A 14,301-nucleotide genomic window follows, 5' to 3' on the forward strand; every position below is an offset into this window, starting at 1 on the left:
AACAGGGATTCCATGTAGCTTTGCACATTAATGCATTACTAATGGGTGTGTTAGGAAAGTCCAACTGTGCTGTACAAGCACAATGTTGGTAGAGTTCTCTTTTAATGTGAGAGCAGCTCAGTGATAAGAAAATGTACCACACAAGCTCATCTACTGTTAAACAAAAAGAAAAGGAAGGTGCTTTATTGGATTAAGTGATATAACAAGATTAAAAATTAATTAATTTGTTGCTGACTGTGTTAAATCTCAGTAAATTAAAAACAATATCTCTATTTTCAGTTAATTAATTACATTTATTTTTCAATAATATGTTCACTACAAGTCTAAAATATTGTTGCCATTTCCATGTGGTGGTCTTTGCAGGTGAATCATGTTTTTATATAGCCTAGCCGCGCTAGACCCATGCTCTGAAGACGCAAGGGTCTAGGCACGCTCGACAGGGAGGGAGTGGGGCTAAAAGGTTGTCTATCAAATCACTCTGCAGCAATTGGGTAGGTATACAACCAATCAGCGCAACGAATAGGCTCCTAGAGCACTGGAAATCAGAGGATGTGGTAGTTCGGTGAAGCCTTATTTATACAGTCAATGGGTGAAGCTCAAGTATATTACAGACATGTTAACAGAAAGATTATTCAGAGTCGGTGCTAATGGAGCTCAACGACTGTTGTCATTTTTGTTGTCGACCCTGGCAGAGAATTAAATTCGTTGCCGTGGGTTGTCTAGCGCGGCTCGGCTAGTTGTTTCCAGTTGTTTCTGTCAGAATCGTCGCGCCTCTCTCGTCACTTAGTTACGCCCGCCTTCTGACTCTACACTTCATGGTGATTCATCTGGCCAGTTTTAGGAGCATCCAACCTCGAGCCTTATGGAGGGTAACTAGACCCACCCTGGCAGAGAATTAAATTCGTTGCAGTGGGTTGTCTAGCGCGGCTAGGCTTGTTTTTATAGGCAAAGGGTTCTGAAATTTCTGTCTGCTGCTGTGTGAGCATGAGGATGGAGGCTGTGTATGTATGTCTACCTATACGCAGAAAGTCTCCAGGTCTGATGGAAACTCTCGTTCCATGGCGTGATGCCATGAGGATCCGTCTCTTGTCCGGCTCTTGTGAGACTTGAAGAAAACTGCTTCCTCCAGCTGGATCTTGGCCTGTATGCACATACACATTTAACACAAAAAGGTACACACCCAAAATGCTCCTCCAGCTGAAGATCGCGACACATGACCGTGTGTGTGGATACAAGTGGGATGTGATGAGAAATTATAAGCAGCTTGTATGAACTCACTGTAGACCTGCAGAACAATAGAGGCAGTGGCCTTCCCTACTGTGTTAGCGGCAATGCAGGAGTAGGCGCCTTGGTTATGCAGAGACACATTTCTGAGCCACAGTGAGCCAGATGGCAGGGAAACAGCACTGGCATCCAGTGGTCTATTCTTCCAGTACCACACCACTGAGGGTTGAGGAACACCTGATAAATGAACAGATGGGCCGATAAGAAATCTTGGTAAAAGTTACAAGTCTGTATAGCTAAGAAAATGGTTTACTGATACAGAAATAAACCACAACAGAAAAAACAAGCAGCGTTTTGATATGATAATTTAAGTTGTGACATTCTATAAAACCTTTCAAAAAGTGTTTTTATAATAACTAAAAGTATAAGAACATACAGACAAAAGTCTAGGTGCTACAGTGTATCTGGAAAATGCTAACTCACAACATATAATATGCAACAGAAATGAATACACCCTTGTGCATTATCACTTAAATGTTACTCTTCAAATTGTATCATCTTACAATAAATGCATTATTTCTTTGTTCAAGCAACTCAATGCAACAACAGTTGGTATAAACATTCACATCCTTTTTTCATGCTATATATGTCAAATTTATTTTTTGTTGACAGTATCAATCCTCTACACCATCGAGGATACCAGTGTTTTCATTTTTGGACAGATGTTCTACCATTCTTAGGAGATATTTTTGGCATCTATCCTGTAACTGTCATTTTTCCAACACCTGTTGCACTCATACAGCCCAATATCTTCATAGTCCCACCTCCACTCTTCAGTGTCAAGACTTTGCATTAACTATGGTCGTACTGGTCAGGCTCATGCCAAATATGCTGGACCCCATCTGAATGCAATACATTTTCTGTATATGTTCTGACCTGAAGTCCTTCGAAAGTAACTGGATTTAAAATAATGCAGTTACTACTGAAAGAGGTGACAATTTTTAATCATTTGGCATTCTAGTGAGAATGCACAGTGATGTACTCACTGGTGTATCAAAATATTTGGACAGCATTAGAATTATTAACAAGACAAAAATAAATAAATGACTGACAAAAGGAGGGCAGGCAATGGAATAAATAGAAATACTCTACATTACCCAAACAAATCCAGCATGAGAACAAATGGAGGCGAGTAAACATCAGTGAAGGTAAATCTGACCTGCTGATGATCACCGAGACACTCCTGAAAGCAAACAACGTCTAGACTACATACAGCTGCCTTTCCAGCCAATTCTCTAAACAGTTCTCAATATGTATATGAACAACTGAGACAAATACAATAAGAAAATATGAAACTACCTGAGATAGAATGACCAGTCTACAATACTTTACTGAATTTGACAGCTAGCGCTAATAACAGCTGGTATGCTGCGTGACAACTGGTACCAGAAACACACAACTTTCACTGTTGTGGGAATCTTTCTCTTGTTATTCTATATGAGTGGACAGATTACATACTATAGGCTTATTTATTTGTTATTTAAAACTACAGCTCTCCACAGATATTTATTTATTGTACTATTTGAGACAATATGCAATATGACACCCTTTTATATTCTGTCTGCTGAGGTAAGGCTTTTCTGTACACTTCACACTACTACATGTGTTGAAATGGTTTTGTGTACAGCTGAGTTCTAGTAGCCATGTAGGGAATATGTGTTTAGACAAAACACTACATTAATATTTGAAGCTACAATGGGTAGCTCTTGTCTCTTTTATTTCAAGGTTACTTACCTTGTGAATCCCTGTTGCTTTTTCTTGCTTTCTTTGTATTATTCCCAATTTTGTGCATACCTCTACTACCCTTATAGGTTCCACTGGCGTCTTGCTTGCCTGGAAAATCCAGACTGACTTTATTTATGTATTAATATAAATACAAATAAAGGTAGTCTGGCATTGTGATGATAGGAGACGATTTCAAAAAGGAGGGGCTAACGAATGCAGCTTGAACGAGAAAGAACCAATCAGAGTAACACGGATGTGACGCACAAACAAATCGACCTTGAAGTCCATGTAGTCCAAACAACAATGGCATGCAGCCGAGAAAGCGTCGCGGTGAATGATTACTGCCGTTTTTGTCACAAAAATCTGCGAATACATGGGGTACTCTCAAGCACAACACTTATTTTTGAAAAGGCTATGCAACAAAAGACTCCTTCCGAACGATTAGCGGTGTTAGGAATAACTTTAAATCGGAGCCAAACCAAGTCGGTGCGTATGTGTAAAAGTTGCTTAAATTTGCTCACACGTTTGGAACGGGATTTTCCTCTGTACAAACAATGGCAAGAAGGCGAAAGTAATGAGCCATCCACTGCCTCCTCATCGTCGGAAACGTCAAATGAAAAGAGGCAACGACTAACGCCATCCAAAACGCCAAGAGACCACAAAAAGATTCGCTTTGGCCCCCCTCCTCCTCCTCCTCCGGCATCATCTTTATGGGTAATCCAGGCGCTGAAGATGATGCAGCATTAACTCCCGCCTCCCGTGCTATGATTGGTCGTACCAAACTGGACCGGGAGGGAAACGCGATTCAATTCGCACAATACCAAACTGACTCTCCTGTATCTCCTAACATGGAGATTCAGTTTGGATTTTCCAAGCTAGCGTCTTGCCACCTAGTTCCTTTTATATATAGTCCAGAATTTTTCTTTGTCAGTTTACGGACTGTCTTTGTCCATGCTGCAGTCACGCTTTCTAGAAATTTCCTGTTTTTCCTCATGTTTTCGTAGATATAGTTTATTTTCTCCTATGTGTCATTTTGACTGTTTCCTGTACCTTAGCTTCAGCCTTGTTCCAAGTAAATTGTGACTATGTTTTGAGTTGCCCCCCCCATTTTTGTTTTTTATTTTTTGCCTGCCCTACATCTTTACTATTTGCCCCACTGATTACTTTTGTGTCTATGACCTCAGTCTGATATTATAGTAATGGCTTTTACTGCCAGTAGTGAACACTTTGTAACTGATTTAAAAATATTTAAATCCGAAGGAAAAATTTGTGAAAAAGATATGAACTTTGAGACACCAAAAACACCTGAATGCATTTTACTTTGGTGGATCTGTCTTACACACTGCTCCTTCTAGGATTTGAGATCACAAAATCTCAAATTGGCAACTTTTGGGAAAATATTCGCAATCATTTCAATCTTCATCTTAAAATACAGGTGTAGATGGTTAGGATCCAGCTTTCTAGCGAGGCTACAGAAACAGTCTGTCTGTGAAGCCACACAGACTTGGCCTAAGCTCAGTATTTAGTCACTCAACACTTCTGAGTTTGAGATGAGTGAAGCAGCCTACTGATGAAATGTGGGTCCCATTGTACGTCTGTCTTTATACTAGATCAAGCATCTGTCTTCCCAATACTGAGTTGGCACTATGAGACAGGCTCTTGCACTACTCTTTTAACCTGCATATGTCAGAATGCCACTTGCTCTTACCAACTTTACTTTTAATATTCAGAGAAAATTTAACTTTCAACCACTCGCTCTTCCCATACAGCCTGCTTACTTACACACCCGTGAAAAAGCTGATGTCACATTGGCTCCGTGTTCAGTAACCTTATGTAACCAGCTCAAAATTGCCTGCTTGAGCAGATGCTTTCATCAGTCTGTGATTGGGTGAGATGAGTGAAGCAGCTGTTAGTGTGTACAGTTTTACCACAGAGCCTTGGTTCTCTCTCTTTTGCAGGTATCTGGCTGGGTGGAGCCTACAATCACCTAACCCGATACACCTGGCCAGTGCACCTGATAATATAAGCCAGCCTGGTGAGCCAGAGCTCTCCTTCTTCTCTCTGACACCCAGCCACCCATGCTCTTCTTTGTCATACTTGGGTTTGTTTTACATTGACCACTGCCACCATACGCGCTCACACACCACTGATGCTTACTGTCACACCTCATTGTCCTATTTTTTCTTAATAAATCGCCTTTTGTTGCAGTAAAACCACTCTGTGCATCTCCTCCTTTGCTGTAGCCTAAGATCTGTTAGTTACAAGAGTCACACAGGTTCTTCTCATAGGCTCAAAGACCACACTTAAAAAAAAAAAAAAAAAAAAAAATCAGCCCTTCACATTATTCACTGAAGAATGTTGGGTCCACATTTCCCCCCAAATCAAAGGTCTTGGTATCATCCTGCACCATATGACACCAACATTTCCCTTTCGCCTCCATATCAAATATATCTATCCTGCTGCCTATTTTCACCTATGAAAGGTTTTTGTTTTGCCTTTGCTGTGTCTCCCTATGTCTGTCAACAGCACTCAAGTTCGTGTTCCAACCGCATCGACTATTGCAACACTATTCCCCTCCGCCAATCCTCCAACTAACACTGTTTTTACTGATAATGCTTTCATCAGAGTGGTCTATGGGTAAAATGCTGTTTGAGATGCAGTGGACCTCTTTCAATTACGGTACATTACTGTGAGCAATGTACTTTGAATAAAAGCCCAATGTAAATGCAGTCCATTCCATGATAAAATGTTTTTTGATCAATTTATTTCAGTAAGCTCTGCATTTAAGGCATACAGCCATGACTTACCAGTGACAGGACAGTCAAGAGTGAGGTTGATGCCTGGCCGAACGCTGACTCGTCCCCCAACCGTGGCCCTCAAGCTGCGACCAGACACTACTCTATGGTCTGACACATTCTTCGGTGACTCTGTGATGACTGGTGGCTCTGAAGGTTCACATACAGAGAAGGTGTATCAGTGTTTCATGCCTCACTCTCACACCCAATCTGAAAAACAACATAAAAACACCCCGCTTGTTATTATATATCATCCACCTGCCTTTAATCTGAGTTTTAAAGTCTGAATTCTCGGATTTTGTAGCCGATTTAGGGATTTTTACAAATAAAGTCATTATAGTAGGCCACTTCAGTTTTCATGTAGATCCTGTACTGACAATAACAGCCTCAGCATTGCATCTAATTCCATACTAAACTCAACTAGCTTTTCTCAGTAAAACAAACAGTTTTAACAGTTAAGAACCAACTATACAGCAAATGCAGTCCACTCCAGTTCATAATAAAGATAAAACATGCTTTTTTTTCTAATTTATGTGAGCTACGTCTGTCTCGATTCCAGTTGGCTAAACTCAATGACCACACTGACTGGTTAAACTTAGAGAGGACAGAAGTGACATTTTCTGCCCTCTAGATGTCCTCGTTAAGTAGCAGCTTTCTCCTCTCACACAAACATCAACAAAATCAAGTGTATTATACAGGACAATATAGTTGTACTATTTCCTATGTACTCATAGAACTGAAAAATACATCCAGTAACAACTGTTTGTCATTATAGTTGGTGCACTTCTTGCTGTTGGAGTCTAGAGTACATTAGAAACAGAAAGGCTGAAAAGGTTGATCGTAGGGCCATTCCTGTAAACACTAGCACCACCTACAGTGGAAAGCCATCTGACAGTGTTGACCCTTGGAAAAAGAATTCAATAAATTAGAGGAGGTTCTGTGTACAATTCAATGTTCACAATTGAAAGTGGTTTTAAGCTAAATTTTGGTTTTAATCTACAGTGTTCCTTGGGGGTTCTATCTTAAGACCTACCCTTTTTTTAAAAACTGGACATGCTGCCACTTGGAAAGAGCATCGGCTTCCATAGCTATGCTAACACAAAGCTGCACTTCACTTTGTATTGTCTTACTGTTTTCTTCTCTTTTCATATGTAAAGCACTTTGTGTTACATTTCATTTGTATGAAATGCGATATGTAAATAAAGTCTGACTGACTGATTGCTAATTTAGAAGAATCTGGGCCAGTCAGGGAAAATGGCCTAATAAAAATGGGCAGTGGTGGTGCAACAGTTAAGTCTCTGGACTACTAATCAGAAGGTCAGAGGTTCAAACCCCAATGTGGCCACTGTTGGGCCCTTGAGCAAGGCCCTTAACCCTTCCTGCTCCAGGGGCGCTATACCGCAGCTGACCCTGCGCTTCTGTTGAACCTTGTGTTTCTTCAACACACAGTGAGCAGTTCATGAGCTTTATTACATATAAAATTCTAACTATTAGAGAAAACAAACCATCACAACTGCACATGTATGGCTTTCTAATACAGTGGCTTTGGAAGTATCTATGGGTCTTGCTTTATGTTTGGACAACTTCTCTCTTTTAGATCTCTAAATCATCAAAAAGTCTGTTAGACTGCATCCCAAGTACACTACTTGACAACAAGAATGCTTTTTCATTAACTTAAACTTCCATATTAGATCTTCTCAGTCTGATTTTATTAACAGGCTACATGCACCAGGAGGTTAAGGTTGTAATTAAAACTTTATTCAAAAACTTCACTTGACTCAGGGGTCATTCCATATGAAATCAATTTTAAGAAAACTTCCCACCTGACCCTCTCAGATTTTGCTAAGTTTTTACATACATTTAGTACATTATATATGATGGGAAAATCCAAAATTTGAATGGTTTATTGTCATTAGTTTCAAAGTTATGGCCATTTGAAGTAGGTAGGGGTACCCTATTATTGCAGCCAAAATTGACTTGAAATTTTCGGCCACGACTGTGTTCAGCAGTTACATCTGCCAAAGGTGGCTACTTTGATGAATGAAAGGTTTAGAAAACATGTTGGTTTCTAAATGGAGTTTGTTTGAACTTCATTTGTTTATTTGTTCTATTATTTCATTTCAGAGTATGAGACATTAAAATGCATAATTTCCAATAAAAAATTCTGCCAGGGTATGTAAACTTATGAGCACAACTGTACATATAGAACAAGGTTGTAGGACAACCTTGTTTGATTCGCATAATATCATAAAAATCAGCAATATCAGTGTATCTGCTAAAAAAAACTAGTCCATGCATATAACTTCTAGGGTGGACTATTGTAATTCCTCATTATCAGGGTGTCCCAATAACTCTCGTAGAAAACCTCCAGCTGATACAAAATGCTGCAGCCAAAGTTCTGACAGGAACCAGTAACAGAGATCCCATGTCTCCCATATTAGCCTCTCTTCACTGGCTCTATGTAAAATCCAGGATAGAATTTAAAATCCTGCTTCTCACACAAAAAACACTTAATGACCAAGCTCCATTGTATCTTAAAGACCTTATTGTACCATATCACTCTTACACAGCACTTTGCTCTCAGACTGCAGGTTTCTTTGTGGTTTCCAGTAGAATGGGAGGCAGAGCCTTCAGTTATCAGATCCTCTGTTGTGGAATCAACCCCCAGTTTGGGTTCAGCAAGCAGATACTCTCTCTATAAAGATTAGGCTTAAAACTTTCCTCTTTGATAACGTTTATAAGGACTGCTCAGGATCACCTGAGCCATCTCGTAGTTATGCTGCTATAGGTTTAGACCGATGGGGGATTCCCATGATGCACTGGGCTCCTCTCCTCTCACTCTCTATAATGTTACATACCACCATTACATTTCAGAGATCCTGTATTTGTTCTCTCCATGGATGACTCTGGATCTGGAGCCACTGGTCTCACCACCCTCTCATCCAACCAGCTAAGGCATAAGGCCGCCTTTCCTGAGCCTGGTTCTATTGGAGGCTTTCTCCCCTTTCCCTATTCTTGGGGTTTTTTTTTGTTCCTTTCCACTGTTGTTCATAAGAAACCCAAAAGCAACTTTGATGTGCTGGGTTTTCTGTTCTGTTTATAATTCATAATGTCTGAACCTTACCTTACTAAGTGCTGTGAGATGTGACATTCACATGTTGTAAATTGATGCCATACTAATACAACTGAACTGTTTGAAGTGCAGTGCACTTTCCCCACATATGAGGGGAAAAGGAAAGAAAGGGGAAAGCTGCCACTAAGCAGAGCTGGCGGTGGAGCGCATGACAGTGAAGAAACAACTCCACAGAAAGTCACCTCATAGCTAGCTGGAAAGCTGTGTGAGCATTCATTTCCTGATGCAAGACCTCAGTTTTCTCTACTACTTTTGTGTTTTTTTCATTGCTAGTTGGACATCAGACTGCAAAAGTTTGGCAGTTTGTTGTACTAGCTGACAAAAATCTCTAAGAAGTCCCTGTTTTTCAGCAGTCACAGTTTTTGTCAAACTAGTATCAACATGAGCCTTACTGGGCATCGAAGTAGTAGCACCAAAAGTAGTCTATACAGGAATACAAATAAACATGACAGCAACATTTATATTTAACTTAATAAAAAAAAATAATGACAGATTACAGAAAAGACGCACCTGGGAGCAGTATTTGAGATATCTCTGAGTCTGAGCCATGTGTGTTGACAGCTGTGCACTTGTACTGGCCTCTGTCAGATATTCTGGGTTGAATAATGTGAAGGCCTCCACTATTCCAGGATATCCTGCAGACACACAAGGACACATATTTGATTGTCAACTCAGATCTTCCCAATACGGAGATTAGGGCCTAAATTGAGGTTGCACTACTTTCTAAATTGGATAAGTATGGCATTTAATGAGCTTGAAACATGCCATGGAAGCATATTTGGCAGTATTCTCAACCAGAAAAACCATCTTAGCTCGTCCCTCCCCTCACACTTGTGTGTCAAGTTGATTTTTGATACTTAGAGGCAGGGACAGTGGCTGACAGCCCTACTCCTTTGATTGGTTATATCTGTTGTATTGACTGTTTCTTTCAGGTACTGACTAATTTGTCACATATTGAATATTAAAAACTTTTTTGAAATGTTTTTATTGTCTATCCAATATGGTGGAGCACTAAAGTCTCCATTGCTGGATAGAGTAATCAAAGGTAATTACTTCAAGGTAAAGTGAGATATTATACCATAATTTCTGGACTATTGAGCCCACCTGAATATAAGGCGCACCCACTAAATTTAAAAAGAAAAAAGTTTTGTACATATAAAAGCAGCACCTGACTATAAGCCGCAGGTGTCCATGTAACATGAGATATTTACATAGAAATATATTTTTTTTTAACTTTTAATTAAACAAATGCTTTTTTCCCCCCTAACAGTGCCTGTAATGCGGCAGTAACAGGACAGTAAAATGCACTGAGTCAGTTCACACTGCCGACTCCAACGTCTCACCATTGATTCACTGATGCCAAGCTTACGTACAGCAGCTCCATTTCCTTCTTCGACAGGTAGATCGGTTGCCTCTAACTTAAACTCGCATCATAAGCATTTTTTCGTGTGTTGTCCATGATGAGGGTGTGTGTATGAAGCGTAAAATGACTGATTTGAAAAATTTAGTGCGAGTGTGTTTGATTTAATTTGAACCATTTCATTGGTACACTGTGACCTGTTTGGTAATTTCATTTTGATGTGACAAGGCTAAATGTATTGACAGCATCGAGCTCGCCCATAAAAATCTATACATTAGCCGCACTGTTGTACAAGCCACAGGGTTCAAAGTGTAAGAAAAAAAGCAGCTGCTTATCGTCCGGAAATTACAGTAACTCAGCATGTCAGCATGTAGTTTATCCAGCTCTTGGAAAACACAGAGTGATAAGTGTAACATGTAAAAAATGTCTGTTTTACTTAGACCATGAAAAGGTAATCATCCACATCATTTTTTTTTTTTGGGGGGGGGGGGCTTCCCAAAGACCCAGATGACTTACTCATAGGGAATTCAAAAGCAACTTTGGATTGTCTAGATTTCTGTTCTGCTAATCACAAAACTGAGCCCAACAGTCAAAGACAGGCTGGGTCACAAAAGCACACAGTTAACATTTGTAAAATCGCGAAGAGAAAACGTCCGGGACGCTGGCACAACGGCACAAGACGAATTTGCAAAAAATGTGAGGAAAATGGCAAAAATATCGACAATGGGACATGGAACACAATCACGCAGGTGGAGCACATTAAGGTGGGGTAGGTAATCCCAACGCAGACAAAGAGAGGGAGTGCACAGACACCTGCAACGGGACATAGGTGAGTACAACAGGAAGTGGCTAAAATAAGAAATAATCAACACATCACCTAAGAGCTAGAGCTGAATGTGACAATATCCGCACTTCCTCAGGCCTGGACCTGATGTCCCAGGATACTCAAGATGAAGTTGGTGAAAACTTCAGATGAGTTCAGGTAAAGAATGTTCCTGTCATGTCCTCCACCTCTTCTGCTTAGCCAGCACCTCTACCTCCTTTTCCCTCTGTGGGCGTGAGTGTGGTGTGTGTGTGCATGTGCTTTATCTTGCGTAGGTGATTGGATAATCAGCTGAGTGAGGACACCTGTAATTTGGAGTGGTTCACCTGTTCACTATTCACCACCTATCACAAAAGAAAGGCTCAGTCCACTACTCGACGCCAGACCATTGTACCAAAATCTGTTAATAGACTCCGTCTGTATTTTGGCCATAATCTATGTCTATCAGGGCCCTCCCAATCTACCAGACACTCACAATCTCAAGTTAAATCTGTTGAGGACAGAGCCCATCTTGCCTGTGTGGCGTTTAACCCCTTAGCCATGCAAAGGTACTCCAAGTTCTTGTGATCAATCCACACCAGAAAAGCTTCTTCAGCCCCCTCCAACCAGCGTTGCCACTCCCCCAAGGCCACCTTAAGAACTACCAGGTCTCTGTTACCCACTTTGTAGTGTCTTTCTGTCAAGGACAGTTTGCACAACGCAAGGCACAGGGATGGAGTTTCCCATCATGGGGGTCTCGCTGGGAGAGGACACTGCCTACAGCCATGTCAGGGGTGTATACTCTTTTTTAATAAATGGTCAACCAGTAACATGATGAAGCTTTCCTTTAGCTTCTGGAAGGCATTTTCAGCCTGAGGGGTCAACAGGAACATGGACTTGAAGGCTGAGACTGCAGACTGGCAGAATTGCTACTGACATTTGAAATTGGTAAAGCCTAGAAATCTCTGAACTTCTTTGCAAATCACAGGAATGGGCCACTTCACCTTCCCCTCAGACACCACATACCCCAAGATGGTACAAATGTATAACTCGCAATTCCTCACTTTCACAAAGAGCGAGTGAGCCAGAAGTTACTGGAGAATCTGATGAACATGCTAGATGTAATACTTGAGGTCAGGAGAAAAAATGAGTGTGTCAACCAAATAAACAAGTACAAAGATATGTAGCATGTTCCTGAATATATCATTGACCAGGACCTGAAACAGCTGCGGTGCTTTTGAGTCTAAAAGGCATGACTAAATACTTATGTCAACTGGCAGTGTTGAATGCTGTCTTCCATTCTTTTCCCAGGTAGTAATTATTTCTGAGATCTAATTTGGTACAAACTTTTTTGATGGTGATGGCTTTTAGTCTGCAAAATTCAACAGTGACAAAATGACGTGTAGAAAGGTGGCTCAAGCCTTATTGCACACCACCTTGAGACCAAAGTAGCACTGGGGCACACTAGAGAAATTGGGGAACTCAGATTCAGGAGAGGTGGTGGACAGAGATGTGTGTGCTGGTTGGGGTTCTGGGAGCGTGAAGCAGGACGAGGAACAGACTTTGCTCCAGTGCCTGCAAACCAATTATGGAAGTCTTGTGTCTCTCTGTGTTTATCGGGGAATGTGAGAATTACCAGGGTGGTGTGGTGGGTCACTTGCCAGAGGAGCTGTTGAGAGCCATGGCATTCAGGGGCCATGTCAGGGGAACAGAGTCTAGGCAAAACTTTCTCACATGGCTGTCATCAACGATGTTAGCATCGGCACCAGATTCCACCAACACCACCTGTGAGCGAGAAGCAGAGGAAGAGGATGAGATTACAGTTGGCAAAGGGCAAGAGGGTGCAGCAGAGTTGAGCGATGAGATTAATGAGAAGGGCTGTTGCAAAGAAGTCAAAGGACATGAAAGTTTCTGGAGACGAGGTGGAGAATGGGTAAAACAAGGTCACTCTCCCTCTCTCTCCACTCCATTTGAAAAACTGAAGAGGGGTTGTGCAGGTACCCAGATCCTGCCATGGGTTAGACACTGTAGAATAACAAGCTGGACCTGAGCTCTTTCCTGCAGGAGAGAGGGAAGGGAGCTCTGGTGAGGTCTTACTTCCTCCAAGACATGGACGCCCCAAGCTCCTTCTTCCTCAAGCTGGAGAGTTCAAGTTGAGGAAGGAAGCAGATGACCTTCCTGAAGCTCCCAGGAGGCAGAATGACAATTGACCCAGATGATTCATGATGCCATTCAGTGACTTCCATCCTTCAAGGAACTACTGGAGGAGAGAGCGGTTCTTGATTCTACAATTCTACAATTTCATTTAGTAGACACTTTAATCCAAAGTGGCGTACATCTGAAAGTAGATACAACACAAGCAAGGATCTAGTCAGGATAAGAAACTTTGATAAGTGCCATAAAACAGTTCAGTTGGGGAAAAGTGAAGCACTACTGGTGGGACAATGGTGAGACCAGGTGGTGCCAAGGCTGTTTGTTGGACTTCAGCAGTGAAAGATGGGACTGAAGGTGTTGGGAGTGTTTCTGGGTTCTGAGAATTTTCATGAAAAGATCTTGGTGGGAGTTAAGGAGAAGGCATGTGCTTGGTTGTCTAAATGGAAATGGTTGCTGCCCCAGTTGTCCAACTGGGAAAAGGTCCCGGTCACCAATAACTTCACTCTCTGGCACAGATTCCTTGCTCTGACACCACCAAGAGGCCTGATGGAGGAAATTCAGTTGACCATATTGGACTTTTTCTGGTCTGGCTGGCACTGGATTTGAGCAGCAGCTCTCTATCTACCTGGAATTGAAGGGGGACAGGGACCGATTGATATCCAGTCCAACATTGCCTCATGTAGCAAAGACAAGAAGCTTTTCCTGTTAAAATCAGATGAAGTGGACCTACCTGAGTGGACCCCCTTCTACAGCTCTGTCCTACAGGCCTGACAGTTTTTCCAGACCACACAGGTCACTGATGAGGCTCCAGGCATTTGGCTCTTTGAAGAAACCTTGTTTTTCAACAGCATTATTTGACCACAGACATTGCAGTCTGCCAGCCTACAAGTCCGTCTCAGGTAAGGTGGTTGCACTGGACCACCTGATGAGGATATCAGCAACATCTTCAGGCAGACCACCAACATCACATCCACAGGCTGTAGAACGGAGTTGTTGAGGGGGTCCGTAGAGCTCTGCCACTACTTCTGAGAGTGTTCGCAGAAAACCG

The 14,301-nt window shown here is 41.6% G+C and overlaps 1 protein-coding gene across 6 annotated transcripts in view; it reads right to left on the minus strand.

Annotated features, from left to right (window-relative positions):
- The window catches only part of adamtsl3 (ADAMTS-like 3), a 159,167-nt gene that overhangs the window by 17,977 nt on the left and 126,889 nt on the right, over positions 1–14,301 (minus strand). For 2 of the 6 annotated variants that reach the window (XM_022213933.2, XM_022213932.2), the window contains 4 exons: positions 9,448–9,572; positions 5,817–5,954; positions 1,279–1,461; positions 1,016–1,141 (listed from right to left, as the gene is read on the minus strand). In XM_022213933.2, the coding sequence (XP_022069625.2) occupies positions 1,016–1,141; positions 1,279–1,461; positions 5,817–5,954; positions 9,448–9,572 (572 nt within the window). Of the gene's footprint in view, positions 1–1,015; positions 1,142–1,278; positions 1,462–5,816; positions 6,015–9,447; positions 9,573–12,735; positions 12,885–14,301 lie in introns of those variants that run through there. The other 4 variants (XR_007937122.1, XM_022213934.2, XR_002596633.2 and 1 more) reach the window with 4 other exon arrangements.

Source organism: Acanthochromis polyacanthus, chromosome 2 (assembly GCF_021347895.1).
Source record: "Acanthochromis polyacanthus isolate Apoly-LR-REF ecotype Palm Island chromosome 2, KAUST_Apoly_ChrSc, whole genome shotgun sequence".
Classification (NCBI taxonomy): domain Eukaryota; kingdom Metazoa; phylum Chordata; class Actinopteri; family Pomacentridae; genus Acanthochromis; species Acanthochromis polyacanthus.